The sequence below is a fragment of the Fundulus heteroclitus genome, chromosome 11 (assembly GCF_011125445.2).
Source record: "Fundulus heteroclitus isolate FHET01 chromosome 11, MU-UCD_Fhet_4.1, whole genome shotgun sequence".
Lineage (NCBI taxonomy): Eukaryota > Metazoa > Chordata > Actinopteri > Cyprinodontiformes > Fundulidae > Fundulus > Fundulus heteroclitus.
Window position 1 is genome coordinate 4,060,350 of NC_046371.1, and position 15,885 is coordinate 4,076,234.

General features: G+C 39.4%; 2 protein-coding genes across 8 annotated transcripts in view; one reads left to right on the top strand and one right to left on the bottom strand.

Moving 5' to 3' along the window:
* LOC105920352 (unconventional myosin-VIIa) overlaps positions 1-7,802 on the top strand; it is an 83,919-nt gene extending 76,117 nt beyond the window's left edge. For 2 of the 4 annotated variants that reach the window (XM_036142750.1, XM_036142751.1), the window contains 8 exons: positions 831-944; positions 1,872-1,950; positions 2,034-2,149; positions 4,406-4,591; positions 4,708-4,824; positions 5,521-5,604; positions 5,705-5,824; positions 7,294-7,386. In XM_036142750.1, coding sequence (XP_035998643.1) covers positions 831-944; positions 1,872-1,950; positions 2,034-2,149; positions 4,406-4,591; positions 4,708-4,824; positions 5,521-5,604; positions 5,705-5,824; positions 7,294-7,386 — 909 coding nt within the window. Of the gene's footprint in view, positions 1-830; positions 945-1,871; positions 1,951-2,033; positions 2,150-4,405; positions 4,592-4,707; positions 4,825-5,520; positions 5,605-5,704; positions 5,825-7,293 lie in introns of all 4 variants that reach the window. The other 2 variants (XM_036142749.1, XM_036142752.1) reach the window with 1 other exon arrangement.
* Positions 7,803-10,775: 2,973 nt separating this feature from the next.
* Positions 10,776-15,885, bottom strand: part of LOC105920355 (glycerophosphodiester phosphodiesterase domain-containing protein 5) — a 40,825-nt gene continuing 35,715 nt past the window's right edge. For 3 of the 4 annotated variants that reach the window (XM_036142756.1, XM_036142757.1, XM_036142755.1), the window contains 3 exons: positions 14,447-14,529; positions 14,248-14,342; positions 10,776-11,047 (listed from right to left, as the gene is read on the bottom strand). In XM_036142756.1, coding sequence (XP_035998649.1) covers positions 10,884-11,047; positions 14,248-14,342; positions 14,447-14,529 — 342 coding nt within the window. In that variant the 3' untranslated portion in view covers positions 10,776-10,883. The remainder of the gene's footprint in view (positions 11,048-14,247; positions 14,343-14,446; positions 14,530-15,885) is intronic. The other variant, XM_012855938.3, reaches the window with a different exon arrangement.

Consider the following 15,885-nt stretch of genomic DNA (forward strand, 5'->3'; position numbering starts at 1 on the left):
ATACTGACATTTTTCCTTTTTAAAGACGTCTATTAAAACTATTTCAGCTTGAGATATTTATATCAAATATTAATTACCTTAAAGGCTAGTTTGTCTACATAACACCACAACTTAAAAAAAAGCCTATAATATATTTTTAAGTTGTATTTCTTATTATTTTTGTTATTAACCCTAGGATGAGTCAATGATTGTCAGATTTAAAATCCTGTTTTAAACAAGTTAGTCTTTTAAAACTACTTCATCCTTAAAGATTTACGTCAAATACTAATTATATTTCATGATTTTAGCCCGAATTCTGTTACGTTCACATAACTCCACTCTCATTTCAGTACCATGGCCCCTTTTTATAAAACAATATAAAATATTTAAAAAAAATTAAATTTGACTGAATTTTTGTTAATATGGGGGAAAGTAGCGCCGTATGATTAAAGCTGCAAATTGATGACTGGCAATAAAAAATAAAATAAAATCTTAACATAAAAAATGCATCAGTTGACGTTGGGATAAATTGTGTTTACTATTGTTTAAATTTGGCTATTTTAGGCTAATTTAAGCAACAGTTCTTAACTAAATAAAAAACAACTAAATATCCTCTGACACGTTTAACCTCAACACAACCTAAATGTCTTAAAAATTATAAATGCAATGTCTGAAATGTCCCTCTGCTCTCTTAGTAAACTACAATAAATGCAGCGTTTTAGTCATTATTATGCCATCTTAATCTCCTGTGCTGCAGTAACAAACACTACATGGTACATTCTAATCTACCCGATAGCGCAGCGTTAATCGTCTTTTAGTTTTGGGTGAATAAAGTTTTGTCACTCCCGCAGGTGTTTGAAGTGGAGTCGAGCACGAAGGCCAAAGATTTCTGCCACAACATCTCCGGACGGCTGATGCTGAAATCCTCGGAGGGCTTCAGTCTGTTTGTGAAGATCACCGATAAGGTGAGACGTCACTGAGGTTACCTGTTACCTGGTAGATTTGGACCAATCAGGAGCGGCGGCGCCATTATTGCCCTTCAGGTTCATTGATATCGTCAAAACAATTAAGGAGTTAAATCAGTCGTGTCCAAACAGCATTTCAAGAAAGATTTGTTCCAGGAGGCTGATGCAGATTGAAGATTTTAGTTTTTATTTAGGGCAGAATTATTACAGAAAAGTTAAAAGCCTACAATAAAAAATGTTAAGTTCAACACAAAGTATTCATCTTTTAATAAACGCACTTTTTACATTCCCTTTAATTTCTTAGTAACGTCTATCCAATGACATTTAATTACTCAAACACAGACTTTGGTGCACTAAAATGTGCTTTGAATTCTGTTATTCAAATTGGCTGATTACAGCAACTGTTTTCAAAGAACTGACCCTAATAATGTTCTTATTGCTAGACGAAAAAGAGTAATCTTTATTATTGACCATCTTTTAATGCGACAAATGAACAAAACCCTTTTTTTTTTACCAATAGATTAAAAGTGATTTACAGATTAATTTACTACAAAATAAACCTGACCGATTCATTTAAAATGATCATATTTTGTAGAGCAGGTAAAAAAAATTAACATAATTTTTTATATTTTGTCTTGATTTTTTTTGGCCCCTGAGTTCTTTTTGACTTGACAATTTTGGCCCATTTACTAAAAAGTTTGGACATGGGTCGGTTTATGGTGATTTAGACGCAAATGAGTGTCTTTAAAGTATTATTAATTATTCAAGACGCTGATTTCCCTTTGTTATAATGCTAAATCATCCTTCTTATCATGTGTCTTTTTGGCTGCACCTTGTTGGCTAAATGCAGAGTCTCTGGTTTTGCAGCAGAGAATGTAAAGTTTTCTGAATTCCTCTTATTTTCTGTTTTTTTTTTTTTTTTTTTAGGTCATCAGCGTCCCAGACGGCGACTTTTTCTTCGACTTTGTGAGGCACCTGACAGACTGGATCAAAAAGGCGAGGCACGGTAAGGACGGTAAAAGCTGCCCTCGCCTTCAGAGCTCGGGCCGTCTGCGCGCCGCTAACCCGTCCCTCTGCGGCTGTTTGCAGGTACGACCGGCGCGGCGCCTTCGCTCACCTACCAGGTGTTCTTCATGAAGAAGCTGTGGACCAACACGGTGCCGGGCAAAGACTCCATGGCCGACTCCATCTTCCACTATTACCAGGTGATTTGTTGTTGTTTTTTTACAGAAATGTTTAAATCAGACATAATTAAAGTCTACGCTCTTCACTTCCTAATAAAACTTTGGTGTTAAAATGTAACAAAACAAACACGCAGACCACAGTGGAAACATCTATCCAGACATCTAGAGCTGCACTTTGATTTTATTACATTTATTACATTTATTGATCAATCAGACTAACCTGGTTTTAAAGGGCCGGCGATCTAATCTGAACGTCTCAGACAGGAAGTGACGGATCAAGGCTTCCTTTTAAAGACTTTTATATACGATTCATTGCATCTTATTTCATGAAAAAAAAAAAAAAACAATATAGAAATATACACTGCAAAAAAGACCTAAAAGCAAGTAAAATTTTCTTGAAATGTGTGTGTTTTTCCTTGATTTGAGCAGGTAAATAAGACTATTTGCCAATGGAATAAGATTTTCACACTTAAAATAGGAACATTTCATCTCCATCATCTTATTTAAAGTGTAGGATGTCTAATTATCTTAATTTAGGGGTAAAAATACTCGTTCCGTTGGCAAATAGTCTTATTTAGCTGCTCAAATCAATTAAAAATATACTAATTTCAAGAAAAATTGACTTACTTTAGTTCCTTTTTTTTGCAGTGTATTTGCATTTCTTCACAGGCTTCACTCCATGTCCAATTTCTCAGTTTCCTTACTTTTGTCCGTTCCTCTGTGACCTTTCTTCCTCGTTTGTCTCCTTCCTCCCTTCTTTTTGTCTTTGTCCAACACATCTGGCATGAATTACTAGTGAAATTTAGGATGTTATAAATCATTATGGACCTCGTTTTTACACGGTGAATGTGCAGGCGAGCTGCGTCTAAAAAGAATTAAAGGGTCAACCTAACAGGCTGTTGGTTACAAAGCGTTAAAAAAAAGGCCCAGAATTATGAAAATTACTAGAAATAAAGGCTGGAAATATTCCCCTCCATGTGTAATGAATTTATGCAATATGTGGGTTTTACTTTCTTTATTGACAATATTCTAAATTTTTGCCTGTAGTTTTGTTCCTCGTATAAACCAAGCCCAGTTCAGGAACCGGTGTCGGAGGTTCTGGAGCCCGGCCGTCCAGTGCTCTGCATGTTTTAAATGTGTTCTTGATTCAAAAAGGCTTGGTCAGCTTCAGGAACATTCATTGGGTTCTGTGGTCTTCGGGGGGGGGTGTTCCAAGTGTCTTCTCCAGGACTTACCTCTGCAGTTCGATCTCCGATTGGCGGAAGGAAACAGAGACTCTGGACCTAAAACATAACCCACATGTGGTCCAGAAGACAAAAGCCTTTTTCCTCACAGCGTTGGAGACTGAATAAGACGCTTCATAAATCATGTTTTTGTGCTATTGAGCCCCCATCAGCTCTTTGCTAGGTTGGATTGTTGTTGTTTTTTATCCTAATTAAGTTACGCTGGTGAAGATTCTCATGATCATTCCAAAAAAAAGTAAAAAAACAAAGCAACTGGACTTTTTTCCAAAGTTTGAAGACGTTTCTCTTCCCATCCAGAAAGCTTTCTCAATTCAAAATGTCTGGAGTAATGTGGAGCTCCAAGTTTTATACTATTGCCCAAAAAGGGGTTGTTCTGGCTTAGTTAACATGCAAATTAACCCAAACTGGTCCACCTTAGTAATTAGGAGTCGTTAAGGTCGTCGTTGGCCTGGTTTACAGGGAGATGTTGTGATCACCTGCATGGAGATGAGGATTGAGGTGAAAACTGGAAGGAATCAAATCTACTGCTGTGTTTTTTGAAAGTTGAAACCTGAGTCGTTCTCTGTTTAAAGTTGTTTTTTTCTCTCTTAACATTAAGAGACCCCCATTACTAAGGGGAAGGACCAGTTTCGGTTTAATTTGCATGTTTTCTAAACCATAACAACCCCTTTTTGGGCAATAGTATAAAACTTGAAACTCCACAATATTTCAGACATTTTGAATTGAAAAAGCTTTCTGGATGGGAAGCCAAACATCTTCAAACTTGAGAAAAAAGTTCAGTTGTTTTGTTTTTTAACTTTTTTTTGGAGCAAACTAAGTTATTTAACTCCTAAAATACAACCTGCGTCAAATCAAACACAGAGAACCTGGGAGCTGAACTAATGCCGACTGCCGGCCATTAGGTCTTCTTCCTTCTTCTGGGAAGAAACTCTTTTAAACTTTTTCTTTTTCTTGACTGTTTAATAATGAAACAGCTGATAAGACGACAGACGGCCGGTCCTCAGCGTTAACAAAGCAGCTGTCCTCTCTGCAGGAGCTGCCCAAGTATCTTCGTGGCTACCACAAGTGTTCCAGGGAGGAGGTGCACCAGCTGGCGGCTCTGATCTACAGGGTGAAGTTTGACGAGGATAAATCACATTTCCAGAATATTGCTAAGATCCTGAAGGACCTTGTCCCTCAGGACCAGATCCGTCTTCTGTCCCCAGACGACTGGAAGAGGGTGAGCGCCGCCGAGACCAGCTTTACGTTTAACAGCGTGACGAAATTAAGTCGCCTTTCGGTTTTTAACTACAGGTATGATTAAAGAAAACCATTGATTTTTCTTCCTCTCCTCAGACGATCATGACGCTGTTTAACAAACAGGCAGGAAAAACCCAGGAAGAAGCCAAACTCTCCTTCCTGAAGATCATTTACAAGTGGCAGACGTTTGGCTCCGCCTTCTTTGAGGTCAAGGTACCAAAACCAGAAAAAATGGTTCAATAAGAGCCCCAAAATGTTTTATGGTACACTGCAAAAACGGAACTATAAATAAGTAAAATGTTCTTTAAAATTAGTGTATTTGTCCTTGATTTGAGCAGGTAAATAATATGATTTGCCAATGGAATAAGATTTTTTGCGCTTAAAATAGGAACAATTCATCTCCATTATCTTATTTCAAGTGCAGGATGTCTAATTATCTTATTTTAGGGGTAAAAATACTCATTCCGTTGGCAGATAATCTTTTTTACCTACTCAAATCAAGGATAAATACACTAACTTTAAGAGTGGACCAGTTTCGGTTCAATCTGCTGGTTTAATGTCTTTAACGACCGCCCATTACTAAGGGGTGGACCTGTTTCTGTTGAATTTGCATGTTATCTAAGCCATTGCACGGCCTTTGTTTGGGCAGTAGTATAAAGCTTGGTACTCCACATTACTCCAGACTTTTTGAATTGAGAAAGCTTCCTGGAGAGGAAGCGAAACGTCTTCAACCACGGAAAACAAGTCCAGTTGCTTTGTTTTTAACTTTTTTTGGAATGGCCATGACCTGGATGACTGAGAATCTTCACCAGCACTAACTTTAAGAACATTTTACTTATTTTTAGATCCATTTTTGCAGTGTAGACTCTTAATATTTGGGTTTGTTGACGAGTTCTGGTCTTCCTTCAGCAAACAACAGACCCAAACTACCCAGAAACTCTCCTGATTGCAATCAATAAACACGGAGTCAGCCTGATTGACCCAAAGACGAAGGTGAGAACTCATTTATTTTTTCCCTTAAAGACCTCTCAGAAAATGTAACGTTCCCGTTCCTGACGTAGAGCGAGTACTGAGCGTGAATCTGTGCCAACAGGACATCCTGACCACTCATCCCTTCACAAAGATCTCCAACTGGAGCAGCGGCAACACGTACTTCCACATCACCATCGGCAACCTGGTGCGAGGCAGCAAGCTGCTCTGCGAGACGTCCCTGGTGAGCGTCTGAATTCACGCCATTTGTGTTTTGGAACAAGACCGGAAAAAAAAAGAAGCCAAATTTGATGTAATTTCAGGCAAAACTCCACAAAATTAGGGACGCACCGATATGAACATGTGGGCCGATATCGATTTCCGATATTAATATTGCTGCTACGTCCGATAGCCGATATTTACCGCTGTGTGTGTGTTCACAAAAACATTAACGTTTCTGTGATGGTTAAATTTTGTAAAAGTTTGAAAACTAGTCTAACATGTTTTTAATGCATTTATCATTTTAAATCATTGTAGATACACGTATGAGCAACTAAATAAAATAACATTTTAGATGCTGCTCACACAATGCAAAAAATATACCAATTCCAGTGGAATTGGTATATTTACTCCTAAAATAAGATAATTAGATACCTTGCACCTGATATAAGATAATGGAGATTAATTGTTTCTATTTTTAGTGCATAAAATGTTATTCCATTGGCAGATAGTCTTATTTACCTGCTTTAATCAAGGAAAAATACATTAGTTTCAAGAACATTTTACTTACTTTTGGTTCCCGTTTTTGAAAAGGCTTGAGGGCACCACATGTGGTTCTTGGGGGCTACCTGGTTCACGTGGGCACCATGTTGGTGACCCCTGGTCTAGCTTTTTTTTAAATCTCTGTTTCATTTATAAAAAATAAAAAAATAATCCTGGTTGTGATGCATCACTGTCACTTTAACATGACCAACCCCTTCACTAAACACATAGACTCCAATATCAATATTTATTACATTCAAATTAATGCTCAGTCATTCAATCAACACAAACAGCCAACTATTATATTTATGTTCAATTTATTGAACACTGATATATTAACAGGAACATAAAGTGCATTTGGTTCAATGCATTTAACGTATCACAGAAACAAAAATATACCAAACGTCTGATTTTAGAGACGAAGGAGCTTCTAAAATCCTGTCGGCCGTTTTGCAAATTCGTCTCACTTGCTTTTCCTCGCTGTGAACAGTAAATGTGCGCTGTAATAACGCCCCCCAGGGGTTGGGAGGTATATTGATATAAAAAACGCTGATATTAATCTTTGTATGGGTTTTTATGCACAGCCCTAGATATTGACATTTTAAAATTTACCAACACTGGCCGATACCGATGTTAATATCGATATAACGTGCATCCCTACTCAAAATTATTGGCAGCTTTTTGATAAATAACCTTGTTTTTGAGCATGTGATGCTCGTTTGAACTCACCTTGCATCGCAATTTAACCAAGAAGTTTAAGTCTGTACCTAATCTCTCTGGATATGGACGGAAGAGGAAAAGCAGATGAAAGGCTGCAACCCAGGACAGTTCAGATGGTTCCCAGGAACCATCGGCCAAAAAAGGGACAAAGAATCGTACAGTGTACGCCGGCTTTACCTGCATCGGTAACTCTGTGGTTTAACGTCCCGGTTAACATTCTGACACCTGCAGGGTTACAAGATGGACGACCTCCTGACCTCTTACATCAGCCAGATGCTGACGACGATGACCAAACAGCGAACCTCCAGAGGCAGCAGCAAGTAATCGGGCCACGGTCGGTCCTCCATGAACCCAGAAACCGGCAAAATCACCGAAACACTCCAGCAGTAAAACCTGCCACTGACCCTGTCTTAAAAACTCACCTTTATGCCTTTAAAAAAAATCACCTCAGAACCGTCATTACCCACAACTCCCCTGTGTTCTAGTCCTAAGTGTTCAACTATTACATAAATATTCATACCCCAGGCGAATTATCACAGACCTCTGTGTCTCTGCTGGGGGGGAAGGGTTTATGTGACGGACCAACACAAAGTGTTGCTTGGTTATAATGTGGAGAGAAAGTGATGCATGAAAAACCCCGCAGCAGGAAACCAACAGCCTGACATCACTGTGAAACATGGTGGTGGCAGCATCATGATGGGGGATAGTTTGAGTAAAAATAAGAATAAACAGCAGTTTGTTAGGCTACACTGCAAAAACATGACTAAAAATAAGTAAAGTTTTCTTGAAATTACTGTATTTGTCCCTGAGTTGAGCAGCAAGTTTAAATGATCTGCCAATGGATTTAGATTTTTGCACTTAAAATAGGTGCAACTCATCTCCGTCATCTTATATCAAGTGTAGTTTATTTAATTATCTTATTTTATTCTCATTCCATTGGCATATCATCTTATTTACCTGCTCAAATTGCTCAAATACACTAATTTCAAGAAATTATTACTTATTTTTAATTCGGTTTTTGGAGTGTAGCTACACCATATGAAGGTAAAAATTGTATGTTTGCTTGCAAATGTTACCTTTCTACTAGTATTTTCACATATTGTTAGCAATACGCAACATTTCATTTTACCTTAAGAGGAACTTGGTGTTGGATATCTTCCTATGCATCTTAAGTTGTATATTTAAGAGCAGACCGAAAGCTTAAGTTGCAGTAAATGGCCTCAATTTGTACCTGAAACAGCAAAAATGTTTGAACTCTCTCCCTACAGTTGAAATCTGACAGCCCCTCCACTAGACTCACAGTTTCTGGGGAGAACCCGACATGTGGACCAAAACTGTAAAGAGGAACATATTCATGGCCCCAAAACACTGATTTGATTATTTATGTGCAGTTTTACATCCTTAAAGATGGAAGATTTTAATGAAAGAAACAAATTGGTCAGATAGTTGTAGAAAATGGATTTATAATGTTAGAAATAACTACTCACTTTTGCCTTAAGGCTTATAATCTCTTACATTTTAGGGTCGGCACCATGAACAGAATATGGATCACGCTTCCAAAAATGCTCGTTGCACCTTACCAACATCCAGAGGTTGTCGGTAAGGTTTATTACATGATTTAATTGCAGTCAGGGGCCCCAAATAAATAATTAAAAAAAAAAATCAATGGAGTTCTGCAAATGGCCCCCAGGCCGCACATTGACCACCCCTGGTTCAGATCAAAGCAGGTTCAGATGTTAAAATGGCCTAGTCAAAGTTCAGATCGAATCCGACAAAGTTTAAAGCCAGAATCAAAAACTGAACTGAGCTCTCTTTCAACCAGACGGGATCTATAAAAAAAGAAGAAAGAGAACATTCCCGTCTCCAGCTGTGCAGAACCTGGTGAGACGAACCCAAAAGGGACGGTGAAGTCAAATGCAGGTTTTAGTTGCTAAAATGTTAGAAAACGGTGCATCATTTTCCTTCCACTTCACTTATACACTTTGTGTTGGCCTTCCACTCGATTTCCCACTAAAATACATTGAAGTTTGTGTTTATAGCATGTAAAAAACAGTTGATAAAGTCTAGAAGAAAAAAAGTTAAAATAACCTGAAACGGATCAAAACATTCCACGCTGCATTCTAATCTGCAATAAAATCCACTTCAGTCTGGACGACGGTGCACAAGAGGATTTCTTTTCCTTTTTTTTAATCTGTAAATAGAAAATGTGATGTGTAATTTTATACACCTTTAACTGATACAGGATTAAATTGTGTCCTAAAGTAAACTACAGCGTGAAATTAAAAACATAACCATCCATTTCCAACAAAAATATGTAATAGATGCCCTTTATTTTCCAGTCACTTCCTGTTTAGCATAATTATTATTTTTTTAGATCCATCTTTCCTCTCTGTTGGATAAAGATACATTTGGAAACAAACATTACGCCTGTTTAATTTGGATTTAAATAGATGAAAGAAAACGTGATTTGGTTTGTTCTGCAGTTGTGCCACAAAGCTTTGTTTCTATAAACCAATAGGATCGATCTTCAGAGCATCCTAATTGTGTGTCTAATTAGCACTAATTAGAGTGAGAAGTCATAATCTCTTTTTTTTAGGGGGGGACTTCATCCATGTACAAAGTACTTTTATTGAAAAAAAATGTGACAACTTTATGTAGACTTGAATAAATAACATTTTGCAAAGAAAGTTGAGTTTCACTCCTCTTTTAAATCTGGTGTTATTATGAAGGATAAAGTTGCGGCTGTGCTGGTTGCTGGGAGATGTTCAGGGCTGACACGCTCAAAAGGTTCTGCCAGGAACAGTTTGGAAAATTATTGTTTTAGATATCTTGCAAGTAATTACCTTATTTTTTGGAATATAAGTCGCTTGCGTGAGCTTTATGTTGCTCTGAAACATCTGTGTCGTACTGTTAGCTTAGCACGTAGCACCGCTACGCTCACGGTCTAATTTAAGCGTAATTAGATCGAAATGCTCTGATGAGAACTTTCCCGGTTGGAGTTGGTGGCTTGTTGTGCTAATTTACTCCATTCAACCTCCCAGGTATGTTTCAGGTCATTTAGCCGGTTGTGGATACAGCTGTGTGATTTAATAAATTGGTTTACCAGATTAAATGTCAGTTTTTAGTCTTGGAATGTGTGAAATAAATTTCTAAAAAAAATTTGGTTTATAGTCCGGTGCGACTTATATATGTTTTTTTATCCTCTTTATGACGCATTTTTTGATTGATACGACTTTTATTCCGGCATCAGTGAAGTTGTAAACCGCCCGGACAACAGAGCTGTAAGCTAGCGCTAGCGGCTATCAGCTTCACAGACAGCCCAATAACAGGTTCTGTCTCGGTCTGTTTTCTTAGAGCTTCATCACGCAACGCTCTGCTGCATGAATGCAGACTGAACAACATACATACATGTGTTCAGTCTTTGTTGTTTATAAGTTAATGTTTTAATTAATTTTTAAGCTGTACAGGGAGCAGGATATGTTTTTACATGCCTAGAGCGCCCTCTTGTGGCAATAATGTTTACTACTTGGTTCATGTTGGTCAGTCTGAATTAACATTTAAAATTTATATATGTCGCAGGGTCGGCCAAACTATGAAAAGAAGTGCGACTTATTGTCCGAAAAATATGGTAAATATTATTATTTACTGGTTAAAATCTTTACAGTATAGAACCTGCTTTATTTCATCAGAAGGAGCATAAACCCAGTCTGCTACAGATTTAAACTGTTTATTGATCTTTGCTCATATCAGAGTCTCAGTCACATTTCTAAGCTAATAACAGTTTTACTGCAGATTAACTTTATTAAGGTAAAAATCACTGTTTAATTTAACCTGATGATACTTGATGATTGTGCAGAATCGATGCCGTTATCTTCCGTCACCGGGTCTGAGGGGTTGCCAGGTTGGCTCGGTCCAGAGGTCACGGTTGCCAGGTTGACCATCTTCTCAGTTTGACAGTTTGAGACCGACCAGATGTTGCTGAACTCTATAAGAAATTATGACAAATACATAGAATTAAAAAGCTTTGAGCCGATAAATTACCAAACGACGTCACATTTTAATTTCCTGATCTTCATAGTTTAAACCTGTCTGGTGGACAGTTTCAAGCCCAACACCAAGCGATTGCTAAAACTTTTTATTCACTATAAATTCAAGAACCTGAATAGGAAGCATAGCTTAGAATAAATTCCAGATTCCTCAAGTTGAAAATTATCCACCATTAAAAACCAAAAACATGCCCACATTGGCATCCATCCATTGTCTTTACGCTGCAACCGTGCCACAATGATGTCTAAGCAGAGGCGCACCTTGTCAACAGGCAAACCAAGCAACTGCTTGGAGCCCCGGGCCGCTGGGGGGGCCCCCCCGAGAGCCAGCTACTGTACACCCGGTAGGCAAGCATGAAGTGGCAACGCTATAGTGACTGAGGAGATGCACAACTGCATTTAAAAATTCCGATTGGATGGAATGTTGATTGACATTGGCTTTGCCCAGTCAAAATCCAGCCCAGCCCAGCCCAGGTGGATAACTTCCCTTAATGAAAATGAACGTAGCCTAGCGAATGGGTGACGTTGTAGGCCTATCGTTCAGTAAATTTGAAAGCAATTAAGTAACTAAGCTGAAAGAAAATGAAGAGGAACTATCCATCTGGTAGCGAAAAGAAGAAGAAGCAAAAAGAAAGAAAGACAGTGGTAAGTGGAGCAGATAATGATTTAAGCATAACATTAACAGTAAATGACTGCTGTCATTGAAATGATGCTACTTTGTCTTCTAACGGTGAGACAGCAGCTATAGCGTTAAGTGAATGCTATGATAGCAATGAATAATGAAAGCTATGCCCAAGGAGAACAATTAAACATTTTTAACAAAATCTTTCATATCTCTCCTCAGGATCATTGCTTAAATTTCTAACAAAACAGACGGATAAAGTGCCCCTACCAAATGCTGATGAAAACTGTAAGTCCAGTGTTCCACTTGAATTGTTAACTGTAACTGTTTAATTGCTAATTGTAAAGATTATTTATGGCACAATTTTTTTGTCATATTATAGTACCAGCAACATCCACATCCAGTGGGATAGTGGCCACTCAACCTGTTGGTTGTCATGAAGAGCAGGAAGAGACACCAGAGGCACATCGAGCACCCATTCCAAGTTATGATACAGATGGCTGTGAGTTCAATCTATTTTACTTCAATCGATAACATGTGACATGCTCTGAAAAGATTATTTAGGATAATATACCCTGTTTTTTTGTCATATCAGTTCCAGCAACATCCACCTGCAGTGGGATAGTGGCCACTCAGCCTGTTGGTTGTCATGATGAGCAGGAAGAGACACCAGAGGCATATCGAGCACCCATTCCATGTTATGACACTGATAACTGTGAGTTTAATAATTCAATACATTTTACTTTAATTGATAACATATAGCATGCCCTGTAAATTCTTTATGACAAAGTATACCCTGTTTTTGTTATCAGTTCCGGCAACGTCCACCACCAACAGGACAGGAATTACTGTTTTTTATTTTATTATACATTCATTTTAATTTATTAATTTATTCTTTACTTTTATTCTTTTATATTTTCCAAAATAACAAGGTTGTTCATGTTTAGAACATTTGGAATAAAAAAAAGGTTTTATTTAATAAATTTTTCATTGGTGTCAGATTATTTATAGCCTAGCATAATGGTGATGAACACTGGTCGGTAGGGCCCCCTAGGATTTTTTGCTTGGGGCCCCCACAGACTCCAGAATCGCCTCTGTGTCTAAGGCCAATGTAGAGGGACCAGTTAACCTAAAGGTCTGCGAACAAGGCAAGTTTTTTCACGTTTCACATTTCTCTCTCTCTCTTCGCAAACAATTTGCGCCGACATCTCAGCCAGCTCGCTTCGCCGCCTCATCAAATAGAAGGAGCATCTCTCCGCTCGCCGGTTCCTCTTGTCTGTCCGTCTCACCTTGAGTCCACTGAGTGGGTCAGAGTGCTGTATTTAACGGGGAAAGCCGAACAACTGGGTCCACCGGATCCTCCAGAGATGCACTCGGGTCGACGAGTACCGCCACTTGCCCCAGGAGCAGCGGTACTTACTTCCGGTACCGCCCAGGACCCGGTATGAGGAGCTGCTGCTGTCCCGCATCGAGGGACACGAACCACAGGAGCTCCATCGCTCTGTACATCGTCCTCAATCAGTAAATCAGTTAAGGTAGCCTAACTGTGTTGTCTAAAGAGTTAACATGTAAAAAAACATCTTCGTGCTTGAATAAATGGACGAGGAGAACCCTCGGTTCGGTTCATGCGTGCGTCCACCGTCTCCGTTTGCAGTTTAGCTTTGCTTTGTTCATGTCGCGCCTTTACATGAGGATAACGTCTGAATCCCTCGCTCCACTCGCCTTGGTCGCATTCGGTGGGATTGCACCTCAACAGTCATGTTTTTGGGCTGTGAAAGGAAGCTGGAGAGAAACCATGGATGCACAGTGGGTCCCAACTCCCTGCAGAAAGACCCCAGGATTCGAACCCAGGACCCTCTCTTTCTGCAGGGCCGCAGAGCCACAAACTGCACCCGGCAGCCAGCCGCCGTTAAACTTAGCAATTTTAAATTGTCCTCCTGTGCATCGCAATAGATGTTACGTGTTTTCCAACAGGGTCAGGGGTCAGCCTCTTGTTCAGCAGTGATGGAGCAACAGACGCAGACTTTCCAAAAAAGTTAAAAAACAAAACTACAGGACTTTTTTCTGACAATTGTTTTGTTTTCTAACTTTTTTGACCTGGATGACTGAGAATCTTTACCAGCAACAGATGCAGACGGATCGGGGCTTCTCCTCCAGCTATGGGGGCGCTGCTCCGTTCTGCTGTGGTGAAGAAGGAGCTGAGCCACAGGCAAAGCTCTTGATTTACCGGTCCGTCTACGCTCCGACCCTCACCTATTGCCATGAGGTCTGGGTTAGGGTGGACCAAAAGAACGATATCCTGGATATAAGCGGCCAAAACGAGCCGCCGGCCTCAGGAGCTGTTATTCAGAGGGAGAGTCGCTGCTTCTCTGCATAGAAAGGAGCCAGTAGAGGTGGTTCTGACATCTGATCAGGACCCCCGGTGCATCGCACTGGGGGAAGAACCAGAACTCCCCCAGTCCTGTCGCCCTGCTCTCTGATAAGAGGAAGACGCTGAACGGATGAATGTACGGTTACCGGTTTTGATTTGGCAGTAGCTGCTGTTATCCAGCGTCGTTTCTCTGTCCGAGCAGAAAGCCAGTCCCCGTTCCCGCCATCTGCAAATAAAAACACTTTTTTTTTTATCTGCGTGGCTTTTTCCCAGCCCTGTCTCATCCGGATACAGATGGAAACCAGATGTGTGTGCAGCTCATAAACCCGAGAAATCTCGGCTCACCTATGAAAATAGAAGATGAAGACGACCAACACGGAGGAGACGACGTCAGTGAGAATCCACATCAGGTTGTATTCTTCTGGACTCTGACGCACGGAGACAAAAGTGTCAACCCCTTTAATATTTAGTTTCTTTTTACAGGAGAAACCAGAACAAAACTGCGTAACTATGCAACATAACCATAGACCTGCCTCAGATATCTTTTTCTGACAATTTGGGTTAAACTCACAAAACAAAAACAAATGTTGAAGGGAAATGTGCGGTCCTCCCTGCAGCTCTGACCCAGGCGTTCTGGAGACGCAGATGGTGAAATGGTGTATTTGCAGCCAAACGGCATCATGATTCCTCTTGGACGTTCGGTTTCACTCCACATCAGACTTTAGTCATTGATCCTCTCGATCATAAGCATTCAAAACCAAAGTGTTGTTCATCGCCTGTGTAAAATCCCAGTTATCCGGGCCTTCGCCACAGCAAACGGCATTAAATCGGAGGCAGCCGGACTCTCGCCCAGTTCGTTCTTTAGACGTTTCGACACCTTTCCAGGAGTCTTGTCATGATCTGGGCACTAGTGCTGAAACCTGACACACCTGTGTAGCTCTGTGCCATTTTCATTGACGCTCATCAGATCCATCTGCTATATAACTACATAAATCTTCTATAACCACCTGCTATATAACTACATAAATCTTCTATAACCACCTGCTATATAACTACATAAATCTTCTATAACCACCTGCTATATAACTACATAAATCGTCTATAACCACCTGCTATATAACTACATAAATCTTCTATAACCACCTGCTATATAACTATATAAATCTTCTATAACCACCTGCTATATAACTATATAAATCTTCTATAACCACCTGCTATATAACTACATAAATCTTCTATAACCACCTGCTATATAACTACATAAATCGTCTATAACCACCTGCTATATAACTACATAAATCTTCTATAACCACCTGCTATATAACTATATAAATCTTCTATAACCACCTGCTATATAACTTTATAAATCTTCTATAACCACCTGCTATATAACTATATAAATCTTCTATAACCACCTGCTATATAACTACATAAATCTTCTATAACCACCTGCTATATAACTACATAAATCGTCTATAACCACCTGCTATATAACTACATAAATCTTCTATAACCACCTGCTATATAACTATATAAATCTTCTATAACCACCTGCTATATAACTTTATAAATCTTCTATAACCACCTGCTATATAGTGCCCTCAGACCGGACACTAGTGCCAGATTATTACGAGCCTTCAGTGAGTTTAATCCAGCGTTCTGTTCCTTTCTACCTGTTCTGCCTCCTGATTCTCTGAGCCTGCCTAACCCCTGTCGGATCTGAAAGCCTGCCTCTTTCCGGACCTGGATCTGTGCCCCGATTCTGCCTTGGATTCCGCATTGGA